The 13,587-nt window shown below is 39.6% G+C and overlaps 1 protein-coding gene across 1 annotated transcript in view; it reads right to left on the bottom strand.

Annotated features, from left to right (window-relative positions):
- The window catches only part of LOC136884886 (zinc finger protein 22), a 49,315-nt gene extending 36,707 nt beyond the window's left edge, over positions 1-12,608 (bottom strand). The window contains exons 1-2 of the mRNA XM_067157188.2: positions 12,526-12,608; positions 10,354-10,481 (exon numbers count right to left, since the gene is read on the bottom strand). Coding sequence (XP_067013289.2) covers positions 10,354-10,431 — 78 coding nt within the window. The 5' untranslated portion in view covers positions 10,432-10,481; positions 12,526-12,608. The remainder of the gene's footprint in view (positions 1-10,353; positions 10,482-12,525) is intronic.
- Between the last annotated feature and the right edge of the window lie 979 nt (positions 12,609-13,587).

Genomic DNA, 13,587 nt, shown 5'->3' with positions numbered 1-13,587 from the left:
ATATCAGGGCTAATTTCATCTATTCCTGCTGCTTTATGACAAAGGAGTTTATCTACCATCCTTCCCAATTCCTTAAGAGTAATTTTACCAATATCATTGCCCTCTTGACACAAGAGTTGAGAAACAACAGGGATTGCAAGTAATATATGGCACAGCGATGTTACAAGAAAAAGAACATATTCTAGGACTGAGAAAGTTATTCTTCAGAACTAATCTAAATAGTATGATGCTGTACTGCTAGAATGGCCTAAATATGGTATTGTTAAAGAAAGACATTATGAAGGGGCTAGAAGTAAAGGCTACATTCTACCTCATCAGGGTGTAACTATGCGAATTACGCCCATATTCGACGTATCCAGTAAAAGGAAACGGGAGTTGACACTAAATGACTGTACGAAAAAGGTCTGAAATTAATCAAACTTATTCCCTCTGTTCTGTTCAGGTTTAGAGAGAGGCCAGTGGGTGTATTCTCGGATATAAGAAAGGCATTCCCATAAATGTCAGTAAAGAGGTTTGATCAATTTCTGTGGTGGGAAGATCATACTCAAATGAGCTTCAAGGTCCTTCATCATCGCCAAGTGGATGGGAAAGTAGCATGCATTTTTCAGGGACAGAAGACTCAGTCTCTCCAGTACTGGGGCTGCTAGGTGTCGTCACAAAAAAATTCCAAAATTCATAAAAAACCTGCAACAAGATGAAGTATTTTATCTATCTTTGCCCCCATTGATTTCTCCTGTCCTATGACTCTGATGCTGAAGGTTCTGTTACAAGAGAGTTGGGAGCAGAAAATAAGTTGGGACACAGAGGTACTACTCGAAACAAAAGGCATCATCGTAAACTGGAATGAAAAATTACCTCGAAAAGCTTGTACCACTATACCGAGACGATATACCTTGGCTGACTGTCAGGAAGTCTTACTAACTTCATGAAATCGGACAGCAGCTAATATTTGCACAAGGGAGCGTAGCACCATTTAAAAGAACTACAACACCTTGACTAGAATTACCTTCCTGCCATGCTGGTGTTTGAAAGACAGTCTCGGTCTCGTTGATGTGCACTCCTATGTTTCGACACTGCATTGATATGGATAAAGAAGGGAGCCTTTGTACAATATACAATGAAGGAAATATTGACTTTCTCCCACAGAGCAGAGTGGCAGTAATTACGGGGCAGAATTTATTCAGCTGATTTGCTTTCACGAGGTTGTAACATGGGAGAAGACAAGTGAACTTGCAGAGAAGTTGCTGTGTAAGAAGAGGAAGTTGATTGTGAAAGAGATAAGGAAACTGTGACTTATACTGTCCCCTCCTTGGTATCTGGAATATTATTCTTCAATATCAAGATTGCCACAATGGTCACCTGGATGTTGCCTATTACTAATAACAAAAGAAGGAATGTGAGAGAAAGACTTGTGGGAGGGACAATGACAAATGAAATAAAGGCAACAAGAAGGATACACATTTGATTAGCTCAAGACGTAGTTTCTGGGGGAGAAGGGATTTCCAGCTGGAAGTCACTTTGCATGATATAAGACTCTGAAGGAAATTTGTGAGTAAAAACAAAGATCATTGAAAGGAAAAGTAGTGAGGACTTCATGTGCCCTACGGTAATAATGAGTAAACATCGTCTCATGCAACTTCTAATTCATGAGGAACATGTTTGAATATTAAAAGTGGCACTCACATGTTACTGTTGCACTTGCAGGAAAGATTTTTGGTTATACAAGGACGAAAGAGCAGCCAGGCCATGCTGCCAAGGATGTGCGTGATGAAAAGTGGCACAAAGTTGAGAAGGCAGATGCTGATTCTGGAAGTCTATCGGAAAACAGAATTAAAGATACTGCGGTATTTGAGATGACAGGTGTAGACCTTGCTGGACTCCTGATAATGAAAGTACCAAAAAAGCAAGGGGTGGATTAAGCTCTTTTCATTTCCTGTGTATAAGGCAGTGCACTTGGAACTGGTCAGCAATTTCATAATGAATGGATTTTTACTGAGATTTCAACGGTTTATCACACGATGAGAAGGACCAACAACTGCAACAACAATGGAACAAATTTCACTGGTACAGATAATTTATTTTGAACTGTTGACTAAAACCACACAGAAAGAGTACACAATGGAGCGAATACAGTAGAGGATATACCCTCCCACAGCAGGCTGGTGGGGTGGTTGATGACAAAATCTGATTCAGATAGTAAAGAGAAATATGAAATGTGTCCTCAGGACAGCTTCACTGTGTTACAAAGAGATGACGACAGTACTGTGTGAGTGTAAAGCCGTGGTTAATTCCCATCCTCTTACCTTCTTGCCTGAGAAGCCTGAAGATCTCAACCAACTTTCACCTTCAAGTATTTTGCATGACAATGTCTACAAGGGAATACTAGATTTAGATCGACTGGATTCTGTGAACTTATCAAGGAGATTTTGTTTTCTGCTACAGTTGCAACAAGATTTTGAGAAGAGTACCTACATCAGTTGATCCAGAAGCAGAGTAATATGTCTACAAACATTGGAGAAGGGGTGCTGGTTGCAGCTGGTGGGAAGAACTGGATAGACTGGACATTAACGCGGGTGCTGGAAGTGTATCATGGGAAAGAGTTGGAAGATTTGTGAGGTTGAAAACATTGTCAGTTGAGGTGACTAGGCCACATCAATGACTTCCGAAACTGCGAAGGAGGATGCTGATCACTGTCCCAGTAGCTTTCACTCTCATGAAGAGTACGACTCATCAGACTCCACAAAGTGGTGTTATGATATCACATCTACTGTTTCATGTGAATATAAAAAGTGATTAAATCTAAGTGATTTTCAATAAATGTGCATTCTTTTCAGGTAGAAAGAGTTTCTCACAGGCTATGTTCTGTAGGAATTAAGATTGTAAGACATTCTGAAAGGATATCTCCCTCATTAATCTTCCTATCAAAATTGTGTACATGAGGAGAAACTTTTACAAATAGATTTCCAGCAAGGATGGTATATTTCAAGTAAGGTTGGCCATGTATATTTTTGGGAGAGTAAAATCACTGCTTCAGTCTTCATATAAATCCCCTGTCAATTCATGGATGTTGAAATGATATTGAACCTAAATAATATCCATGGATAAAAGGGTTCTCAATATGGGTTCAAATACATCAAGTAGTTTTTCAGCTACAAGAACTCAAACAAAAACAAAGGCAAGACCCCTAAGCTAAAAAAGATTTAGATATCATTATTACACCTGAAATGGATAATTATATGTAAATGCTGCCAAACCAAACCCTATGGCACTACAGCCCTTGAAGGGTCTTGGCCTACCAAGCAACTGCTGCTCAACCCGAAGGCCTGGAGATTACGAGGTGTCATGTGGTCAAAAGGACAAATCCTCTCGGCCATTATTCTTGATTTTCTAGACCGGGGCCACTATCTCACAGTCAGATAGCTCCTCAGTTCTAATCACGTAGGCTGAGTGGACCTCAAACCAGCCCTCAGGCCCAGGTAAAAATCGTGACCTGGCCGGGAATCAAATCTGGGGCCTCTGGGTATGAGGCTGGCATGCTACCCCTACACCACGAGGGCCAACATTAGAAAACGCTGCCAAAATAATCAGTATATATTTATATAGTTGTTACAATTTTTTATATATAGATTACAGTCATTACTAATATGCATGGATTATTACTCCACGGACTAGAATAATGCAGCTTTCCATGTCAATTTATCCTGTCCCACCAGGTTCTTCTCTAACTAGTGCAAAATTTTCCCCAGAAATTTTGTCAGCCAGGTATCAGGAATGAGTGGCCAGGAGGGGAATACTATGCACAAAAACAGATATTAAAAAATTCATATTTATTCCCCTCAGGACATTCAAATTAACAGATAGGTAACAGTAAATGCTGCCTGCTGTCATTTCTTGATGGATACAGTACTTTTGCATCCATCTCCTGGCACAGGCCAGAGTAAAGTGTAGCTTCCACCGAAGTCCCAGTCAACATCCATGGCTGTGACAATATGGAAGTTGCTGGGGTATGGGTAGTGCTGAGTAATGACATTCAGAGCATGACTGGTGCATCTGAGTGTTATGAAAGGTGCTGCTCATAGGGTCAGTTGTGCTGCAATAGTACTTTCTGACCCAGTGAGGAAAGCAATGGCAAACTATTTCACTCCTCATCTTGCCTAGTATGCCTCATTTTGGTGCTGCCATTGGTTTTTGGGATTTCCTTATAACTGCATAACCTTTGGTGGTGCTATTTGAGGATCCAACCAGCCTCTGTGCTGATGACCTAACAGACAGACAACAGTAAATGCAAAACTGAACTAATTTAGTATTATAACCGTGAACAAGACAACAGAGGATTTTGGAATTCTAGTGTTCTACTGCTTACTCATAATCATTCAATACCAGGGATTACTCCTCCATTGCTGTGGATTGTCATACGGATTTGTGACATCATGAAAACTGCTAAACATTTAAACTCCAATGTAATTGTGCTGAAAATAATGATTGATCATGTAACTACACAGTTTTACAGTATGCAATTTTTGCATATCTAGGTTATATTAGCTGGATGGTCTTTGAACACCACAGGGCACTGCACCCATTAAAAAGGTCTTAGGGAGCCCACTGTAGTTGAAATCATATTTTACTACAATTCCTTACTCACATTAATATCATGGCCTGCCCTATCACTCTAAACCTCTAGACTTGCTCCAAAACGAAATTAATGAAATTTGCAGGAAGTTGCTTCTAAAAAGATAACAATAATAAGGTTGATATAACTTTCCTTCAGTTGTGGTATATTTCATAGAACATTAATACAGCTGTTGCAGTACCCACAGCCACAAAATCAGGTCAGGTGATACCAGTGTTGTAATATCATGGTGGAAAAGGAGGTGGTCAACTATTTTGTCATTAACTGGTTTTTAAATGCAGTATTAGGTAGCTTTTCATTTCGATGGAGTACTTAAATATCTCAATATCCATATGAGCTCTGTAAATTCCTCACCCTAACTGGGAATAAGTATAGTACTCCCCTAGATTTATCCATCTGTACAATCTGAAAAGCAACACGTGAGGAAGCCTTAAGAGTACTGTGACAATGGAAAATCCAATTATCAAAGTTGACCCTCAATGTTATAAAATCTTTTCAATCAGGAGAAAAGATGAGTAAAAATCAATAATGAACAAGCTCCCCATTTAAACGTTAATTTATACCTGTTGGTACCAAAGAGGATAATATAGAATTACCAATACTGAATGAATGGACTCGATCACCTTATGATTTTAGGTGAAAAGGAACCGACAAGGAACCATCAGTAATTTTACCATGAACAGTAACCTAAATATCACTGTAGTAGTTTCACCCAATGAAGAAAAAGTCCATAGCACTGATAGGATCCCTAATCAGCACTGAGTATCAGGTACTGATATCTCAAACTCATTGGAAATCTTACTGGATCCTTGTAGGTAAGATAAAGGTGCTCACTCTCTAAAGAATACGGCCTGCTCAGTTAATTTAACCTGAAAATAATTAGTGTTATGTACATACATACACACATTACATACATAATCATTATAGACTGTTATGCCTTGCAGCGTTCAGTCTGCAAGCCTCTGTGAATTTACTAATCCTCGATTTGCAACTAGTGCTGTGGCCTCATTTAGTTCTATAACTCTTATCTTTGAATCATTAGAAACTGAGTCTAACCATCATCGTCTTGGCCTACCTCTACTTCTCTTACCCTCCATAGCAGAGTCCATTATTCTCCTAGGTAACCTATCCTCATCCACTTGCCTCATATGACCCCACCACCAAAGCCGGTTTATGCGTACAGCTTCATCCATCGAGTTCATTCCTAAATTAACCTTTATTTCCTCATTCTGAGTACCTCCTGCCATTGTTCCCACCTGTTCATACCAGCAATCATTCTTGCTACTTTCATGTCTGTTACTTCCAACTTATGAATAAGATATCCTGAGTCCACCCAGCTTTCGCTCCCATAAAGCAAAGTGGTCTGAAAACAGACCGATGTAAAAGTTTCGTCTGGATGCTGACTTCCTTCTTATAGAACACTGCTGATCGCAACTGCGAGCTCACTGCATTAGCTTTATGACACCTTGATTCAATCTCACTTACGATATTACCATCCTGGGAGAACACACAATCTAAATACTTGAAATTTTTGACCTGTTCTAGCTTTGTAGCACCAATCTGACAATCAATTCTGTTGAATTTCTTACCGACTGACATCAATTTATACTTCGAGAGGCTAATTTTCATACCATACTCATTGCACCTACTGTCAAGTTCCAAGATATTACACTGCAGGCTTTCGGCACAATCTGCCATTAAGACCAAGTCATCAGTATAGGCCAGACTGCTTACTATATTTCCACCTAACTGAATCCCACCCTGCCATTTTAAAACTTTCAGTAGATGATCCATATAAACTACAAATAACAAAAATGAAAGATTACAGCCTTCTCTAACCCCTGTAATTACCCTGAACCAAGAACTCATTCTACCATCAATTCTCACCGAAGCCCAATTGTCAACATAAATGCCTTTGACTGATTTTAATAATCTACCTTTAATTCCATAGTCCCCCAGTATAGCAAACATATTTTCCCTCCGTACAATGTCATATGCTTTCTCTAGATCTACAAAACATAAACACAACTGCCTATTCCTCTCGTAGCATTTTTCAATTAACTGCCGCATACTGGTTTTCATCCAACTTCCTCTCAACGACTGATCGAACCCGCCTTTCCAAGATGCCAGTGAATACTTTGCCTGGTATACTAATCAATGAGATACCTCGTTAGTTGTTGCAATCCTTCCTGTTCCCTTGCATATACATAGGTGAAATTACTGCTTTTGTCCAATCTGAAGGTACCTTACCAACACTCCATACTAATCTTACTATTCTATGGAGCCATTTCATCCCAGGCTTCCCACTATACTTCATCACTTTAGGTCTAATTTCATCTATTCCTGCTGCTTTATGACAATGGAGTTCATTTACCATCCTTTCCACTTCCTCAAGCGTAATTTCACCAACATCATTTTCCCCCTCCCCATCAGCTTGTCTGTTCGCAACACCACCAGGATGATTTTCTTTTACATTGAGAAGGTGTTCAAAATATTTCCTCCATCTCTCCAGTGATTCCCTGGGATCTATTATGCGTTCACCTGAATTTTTTTTTTTTTGCTAGGGGCTTTACGTCGCACCGACACAGATAGGTCTTATGGCGACGATGGGATAGGAAAGGCCTAGGAGTTGGAAGGAAGCGGCCGTGGCCTTAATTAAGGTACAGTCCCAGCATTTGCCTGGTGTGAAAATGGGAAACCACGGAAAACCATTTTCAGGGCTGCCGATAGTGGGATTCGAACCTACTATCTCTCGGATGCAAGCTCACAGCCGCGCGCCTCTACGCGCACGGCCAACTCGCCCGGTAACCTGAATTACTCAAAACAATGTTCATTTCCTTTTTTCCCTCCCTTCCTAAGTATCTTTATTACTGTCCAGAAAGGTTTCCCTGCTGCTTTACTTAGCCTTTCCAGCTTATTACCAAAATCTTCCCACGACTTCTTTTTGGATTCAACAACTATTTGTTTTGTGCTGTTTCTTTCATTTACGTACAAATCCCTGTCTGCCTCGGCCCTTGTTTGGAACCATTTCTGATAAGCCTTCTTTTTACGATTACAAGCTGCTCTCACTTCATCATTCCACGAAGATGTTCGCCTTTTCCCATCTTTACACCCAGTTGTCCCAACGCATTCCCTTCTTGTTTCTACTACAGCATCCCTGTATGCCACTTTCTATATCCTGAACCTGCTTACTGTCTACTGTTCAAAACTTCTCACTAATCATATCCATGTCCTTCTGTCAAATTTCCTTGTCCTGGAGATTTTCTACCCTTATTCGTTTGCAGAGAGATTTTACTTTCTCTACCCTAATCCTAGAGATACTTAATTCACTAGAGATCAGATAGAGGTTTGTATCATCGAAATATTCCCGGAAAACTAGTACATTCCTAACAGATTTCCTGAATTCGAAGTCTGTTGAGATATAGTCTATTATGGATCTGGTACCTCTAACCTCCCATGTGTAGCGGTGAATAGCCTTATGCTTGAAGGATGTATTCATAACTCCTAAACCCATACTAGCAAAGAAGTCCAGCAAATGCTTCCCATTCCCGTGAGCTTCCATATCTTGCCCACATTTACCAATCACCCTTTCGTATCCTTCATTTCTATTCCCAACGCTCGCATTGAAATTGCCCATTAGCACTATTCTATCCTGTTGACCCTGACCATGATGTCACTCAATGCTTCATAAAACTTGTCAACTTCATCCTCATCTGCACCCTCACATGGTGTATACACGGAGACAACTCTAGTCCTAATTCCTCCAACTGACAAATCTACCCACATCATTCGCTCATTTGCGTGCCTAACAGAAACTATGTTACGTGCAATGGTATTCCTGATAAAGAGCCCTACACCAGACTCTGCCCTTCCCTTTCCAACACCCGTCAAGTACACTTTATAATCTCCTATCTCTTCCTCGTTATCTCCCCTTACCCAAATATCACTTACTCCTAGCACATCCAGATGCATCCTCTTTGCTGACTCAGCCAGTTCTACTTTCTTTCTTCCATAAGCCCCATTAATATTGATAGCTCCCCATAGAATTTCATTTCATTCGCCAAGTTATTTCCAAGGAGTCCCTCTCCTGTCAAATGGGAGTGGGACACTCCCATAGGTCTGAGGCTTGCTTAAAATGTTCTGAGCTCGGTAAATTCATGAAGCAGGATGCTACCCTACTTGCACATAGTCCAAGTGAGGATCTCTCCTCTAACAGCTTATGGACAACCAGTGGATTGTACAGTTCTAGCCGCCTGAGCATAAGGAGGGCCAGGACTCAGAATATGTCCGATATACCCACTCCCTTTCCATAGCAACTGGTATCCCAATGCTCAGGACCACTTACTAGGCCGCTCAGCCATTGCCCATGGTTCACAAACTAGGAAATGACTACAATAACCCACACCAATGTAACCAATCATTAAAATATCCATGAGGAAAAATAATGAATACAAGGTTCCATTGCCAACAACTATCCACTATTTCCATTAATAATGAATGACATCCAGTATATAATATACTATGGGAGATTGTTTGGTCCGCCCTGTCAACATATTAAGAGTTTCTAATTTTGTACAATCTTTTCACTCATACATGTTTCGGGAGCTCCAATTTTATTTATCAGCGATTTCTACATCACAAATCAATATTCCCCACATCTTATGGTCTAACGTTATACAGCTATAAATAAGACATTATAACATTGTTTTTAACATACACACGTAACAACCATTTCTTGATAATGTTTATGGTAATAGAACACATTAAAGCATAATGGAACACTTTAGAACACTTATAGAAGTTCAACTGATTATTCTTAAGTTATGTAACACTTTGAAAAAGTATTAAATCATTGGATTGTTTCCTTAGAAAAATGAATCACTGATAAAATGTTTCTTGCTACTGTTTGTTCTGTTGTAGCACACTTAAGTGTAGGCCCATTAAAAAATTAACTATTATACTACCAAAGTTAATATTTTTGCCTTGTTAGAACACTTTCTAGAACAAACTGGCTCACCACTGAATTATTTGACTCCTTAAGATCTAAACGTGTAATTCATTATATCATGTCAGTCGTAATCTTGCTCTGTTGGTGTTGGGCTGGTGACAGAGCGGATCAAACCTCCCATCATGTCCTTGAATTTCTGGTTATTATTTGCTCTTCTTATTGTAAATTATCAAAGAGGAGGAAGACTACCCACTCACCAGCCTAACACTTATTGATTCTATGTCATGCAATCTATAGATTTCAAAACACTATGACGAAGGAAATCATTCCCACAAGATGCTAATGTATTTGAGCACCTTTAATAACATCAGAGTGATAAAGGATTTAATATGCCAACTTGAAACCAGAAGGCAAGTCCTCTACAACCTGAGCTCCTCAGACTGCCATATTTCATGACAAGCTACAAAAAAAGACAGATGAAGAAAAACGCTCTTCTTCTTCTTCTTCAAAGCCTAAAGAATGAATTCAGCTTTCAGACATGCTGTGCCAAATAAAAGGTGCATACTTGTAAATTCTGCATTTATGTAATCATAAAAATGTATTTAATCAATCTGAGATTAGTATACAAATATATATGTGTCTTAAGAATAGACAGCAAGATACCAATATATCTCATGAACATCAGATAAAAGGAGAATTATGTAACCAGTCAAATTCAGACGACTGCTAAGGGTTTAATTGTAATCACTATAAAGTTACCTGGAATTATACTTACGCATGAAGTATTCAATGTTTCCTCAAAGCATATTGGTTCCTCTTTGATGCTTACTTCCAAATCCATTTTAAATAGCATGTGAAGTTATAGACGGTTTAGGGATGCAGATTACTTCCACAGACCTTGCACTGAAACATGAGCAAGAAATAATCTTATTGCTGTTTTGTAGTCAAGTCTGTAGTTTTAGGTGACTGTTGATATTGTGTTCATAGCCACAGAACCTACAGTTTTACCTGGAAACTGAACCTTAGGGATAAAAGTTTTCAATGAAAGAACATCCCACTCCCACACTCCTTGTGAACAGCCTGGGACTATGCAACTTTCATATCACCCACTACACTGGGAGTCTAATGACTGGTTTGATGTACCTCCCCGTACAAACCTATCCTGTGCTACGCTGTAGATGTACTATAATCTGTTCATAACATTTGGTCCTCTACACCAGAAGTGATCTAAGATCACACTGACACGGTTAGGACTTATGGAATTACGGCTAGGAGTGGGAAGCAAGTGACTGTGGCCTTGAGTAAGGAGTCCCAGCATTTCTTTGGTGTGAGAATGGGGAAACACTGAAAACTGTCTTTAGGGCTGTGACTTCTGTCCTACTCCTAGCCCTTTACTATCCCATCGCTACTAGAAGTCCTACCGGTGTCAGTGTGATGTAAAGCCAACTGTAATATTATAAAAAGAAATTCTATAACAATCCTTCAAAACTATTCATTTCTTGCTCAACTTGCAGGGCAAATGATACGCTTTTAGCCACTGTGAAGACACAATCCCCACACTCTGTCCCTCCGCTAGCTCTATTGGCTGTGTACATTTTGTACTGCTCAATATAAACCTCACTGTCTTTACACCAGAGTCCAGTAGTTATTCAGATACAATATAAAATTTGAAGGTCATTATTAGGAATGTTCTGATATAGTTCATTCAGTTTTGTTTTCAATCCACAAACCTTTGGATAGTAAGTGGTGAGCCCAGTCTGATACATTACACTTACAAATTATGTTAATCATCCTGGATGACAATGACAATTGTGGTTAAGCCCTGTGCCTTATGTATTTTAATAAGCAAGTTTCTTACACAGATATAGCTATACTTCTTCTCTTGATGGACAGTCCTAACATGGGGCAACTCTATTCAAAAAATACAACAATTACTGATTATGTTACAAAAAATTGTTCCGAACCGGCTGCTAACTCCTTAGTTAAAACAAAGAGTTCCGAACTGGCTATGAACTCCTTCCTTACAACAGTTCTGAACAGGCTATAAACTATTTCATTACAAGAAACAGTTCTGAATTGGCTATAAACTAGTTTGTTACAACAAACAGTTAGAAATAATTGTTAACAATGGTTTGTTGGAATTAAGAATGGCATTTTTAACTGTATCAATGCCATCTATGAATTGTTACAAAACTATTAATGATAGATGATGGAAGACCTCACTATTCCAATGAGAAGTATAGCATGTAGTCTCACCATTTACTGGTCGAATAAAAATGTGCATGTATGGAATATGCAGTCTCTGCTATTCAACGCGAACTGCTGGCATTGGCTCGGAAATGGTTCTGAATGTAGTTAGAACAGCATGAATTCAGAACACACAGTTCAGAACTGGTTCTGAATTTCTGTTGGAACAGCATACATACTACTGCGCATGAGCAGGCTATTCAGAATCAATTCATAACCATGTTGGAACAAATTTGCATGTATTATCACTAAGAATAGTAGCTGGGCTATTTTTAATGTAGACAGCCTACGGTTGGCTGACAAACAGAATAGTCTGCCGCTGAACTTTTTTGTTTAAATACGAACTTTACAATAAAGCTTACTTTATTTCCCATCACGTAACGTACGATATTAAGTTCCTTATGGAGATGAACGAGACTGAGTGGACACGGTGTAAAACGTAAGAAACTGCTATTACCTGATGTAGAAAATCCTAAAGGGAAAAGCACAATCCACACAGTAAACGTGCGCAAGCGGCCGCAATTTGTCCCAGATACACAGAACGAAACAAATTAGTTGGAACGTTAAATAACGGCAAGCCAACCACTTCGAAAGTAAATCAAAAATAGCGAATGAGCCTTAAAAATTATATAACCAGTGCGTTGTTCCTCGACCGTATACATATACACCCAGTATAATTCACTTATCTCGAGCTACCTACTGCTCATGAATAGAAGTCAAAAGTCATCTGGGACAACCAAGACCAACCATTACACACAGACCACAAGACAGAAAATACATGGCGTGCATACCGTACCGTTGCCAACGAGCAACGAGCTAGAAAGAGGACTATAAAGTGGCCATTGGACCGCCATATTTGAATCTACTTGAAAGCCACGTCCACCATATTGTAAGCGATCAAATCGAGTGGGCGTGTGATGAAGCGAGTACAGAAGCTGCGGGAATAAATACAGTTTCACAGTTTTCTTTATTAGAGAAGCACTCAAAGATGCATAATGCCTGTTTAAAAGGACATTAAAAATACAAGGTACAGACTACATGCTTACATTTTTTTTTTGCTATTGGCTTTACGACGCATCGACACAGATAAGTCTTATGGCGACGATGGGGCAGGAAAGGGCTACGATTAGGAAGGAATCGGCCTTGGCCGTAATTAAGGTACAGCCGCAGCATTTGCCTGGTGTGAAAATGGGAAACCACAGGAAACCATCTTCAGGGCTGCCGATAGTGAAGTTCTAACCCACTATCACCCGAATACTGGATACTGGCCGCACTTAAGCGACTGCAGCTATCGAGCTCCGTCTTACATATTGTATAAAGAAAGAAAATTAGTGCATTTCCAGTACGGTAGCCCTAATTACAAAACATATCACAATAGTACATTGCCATTAAACAAATTTAGACCTACATACAGGGAATGAAAATATAGAACAGAAAACCTTGAACAAAGTAATATAACAACATCGAGAAATAATTCATATAACTTTAATGAATATGAAAACCTACAACCTGTTTTCCAGTCATTGACCGGGTCAGGAATGTAATGAATGAACCAGATGTAGGCTGTTAGTGCGATGGGGTCGCCACTCCCAAAGTGATTTACTAATGACTGATGGATGCTATGAAATGAGAATGGAGAGTGTTGCTGGAATGAAAGATGACAGGGAAAACCGGAGTACCCGGAGAAAAACCTGTCCCGCCTCCGCTTTGTCCAGCACAAATCTCACATGGTGTGACCGGGATTTGAACCACGGTATCCAGC

The sequence above is a fragment of the Anabrus simplex genome, chromosome 13 (genome assembly GCF_040414725.1).
Source record: "Anabrus simplex isolate iqAnaSimp1 chromosome 13, ASM4041472v1, whole genome shotgun sequence".
Classification (NCBI taxonomy): domain Eukaryota; kingdom Metazoa; phylum Arthropoda; class Insecta; order Orthoptera; family Tettigoniidae; genus Anabrus; species Anabrus simplex.
This window is presented reverse-complemented; position numbering and strand designations above follow the sequence as displayed.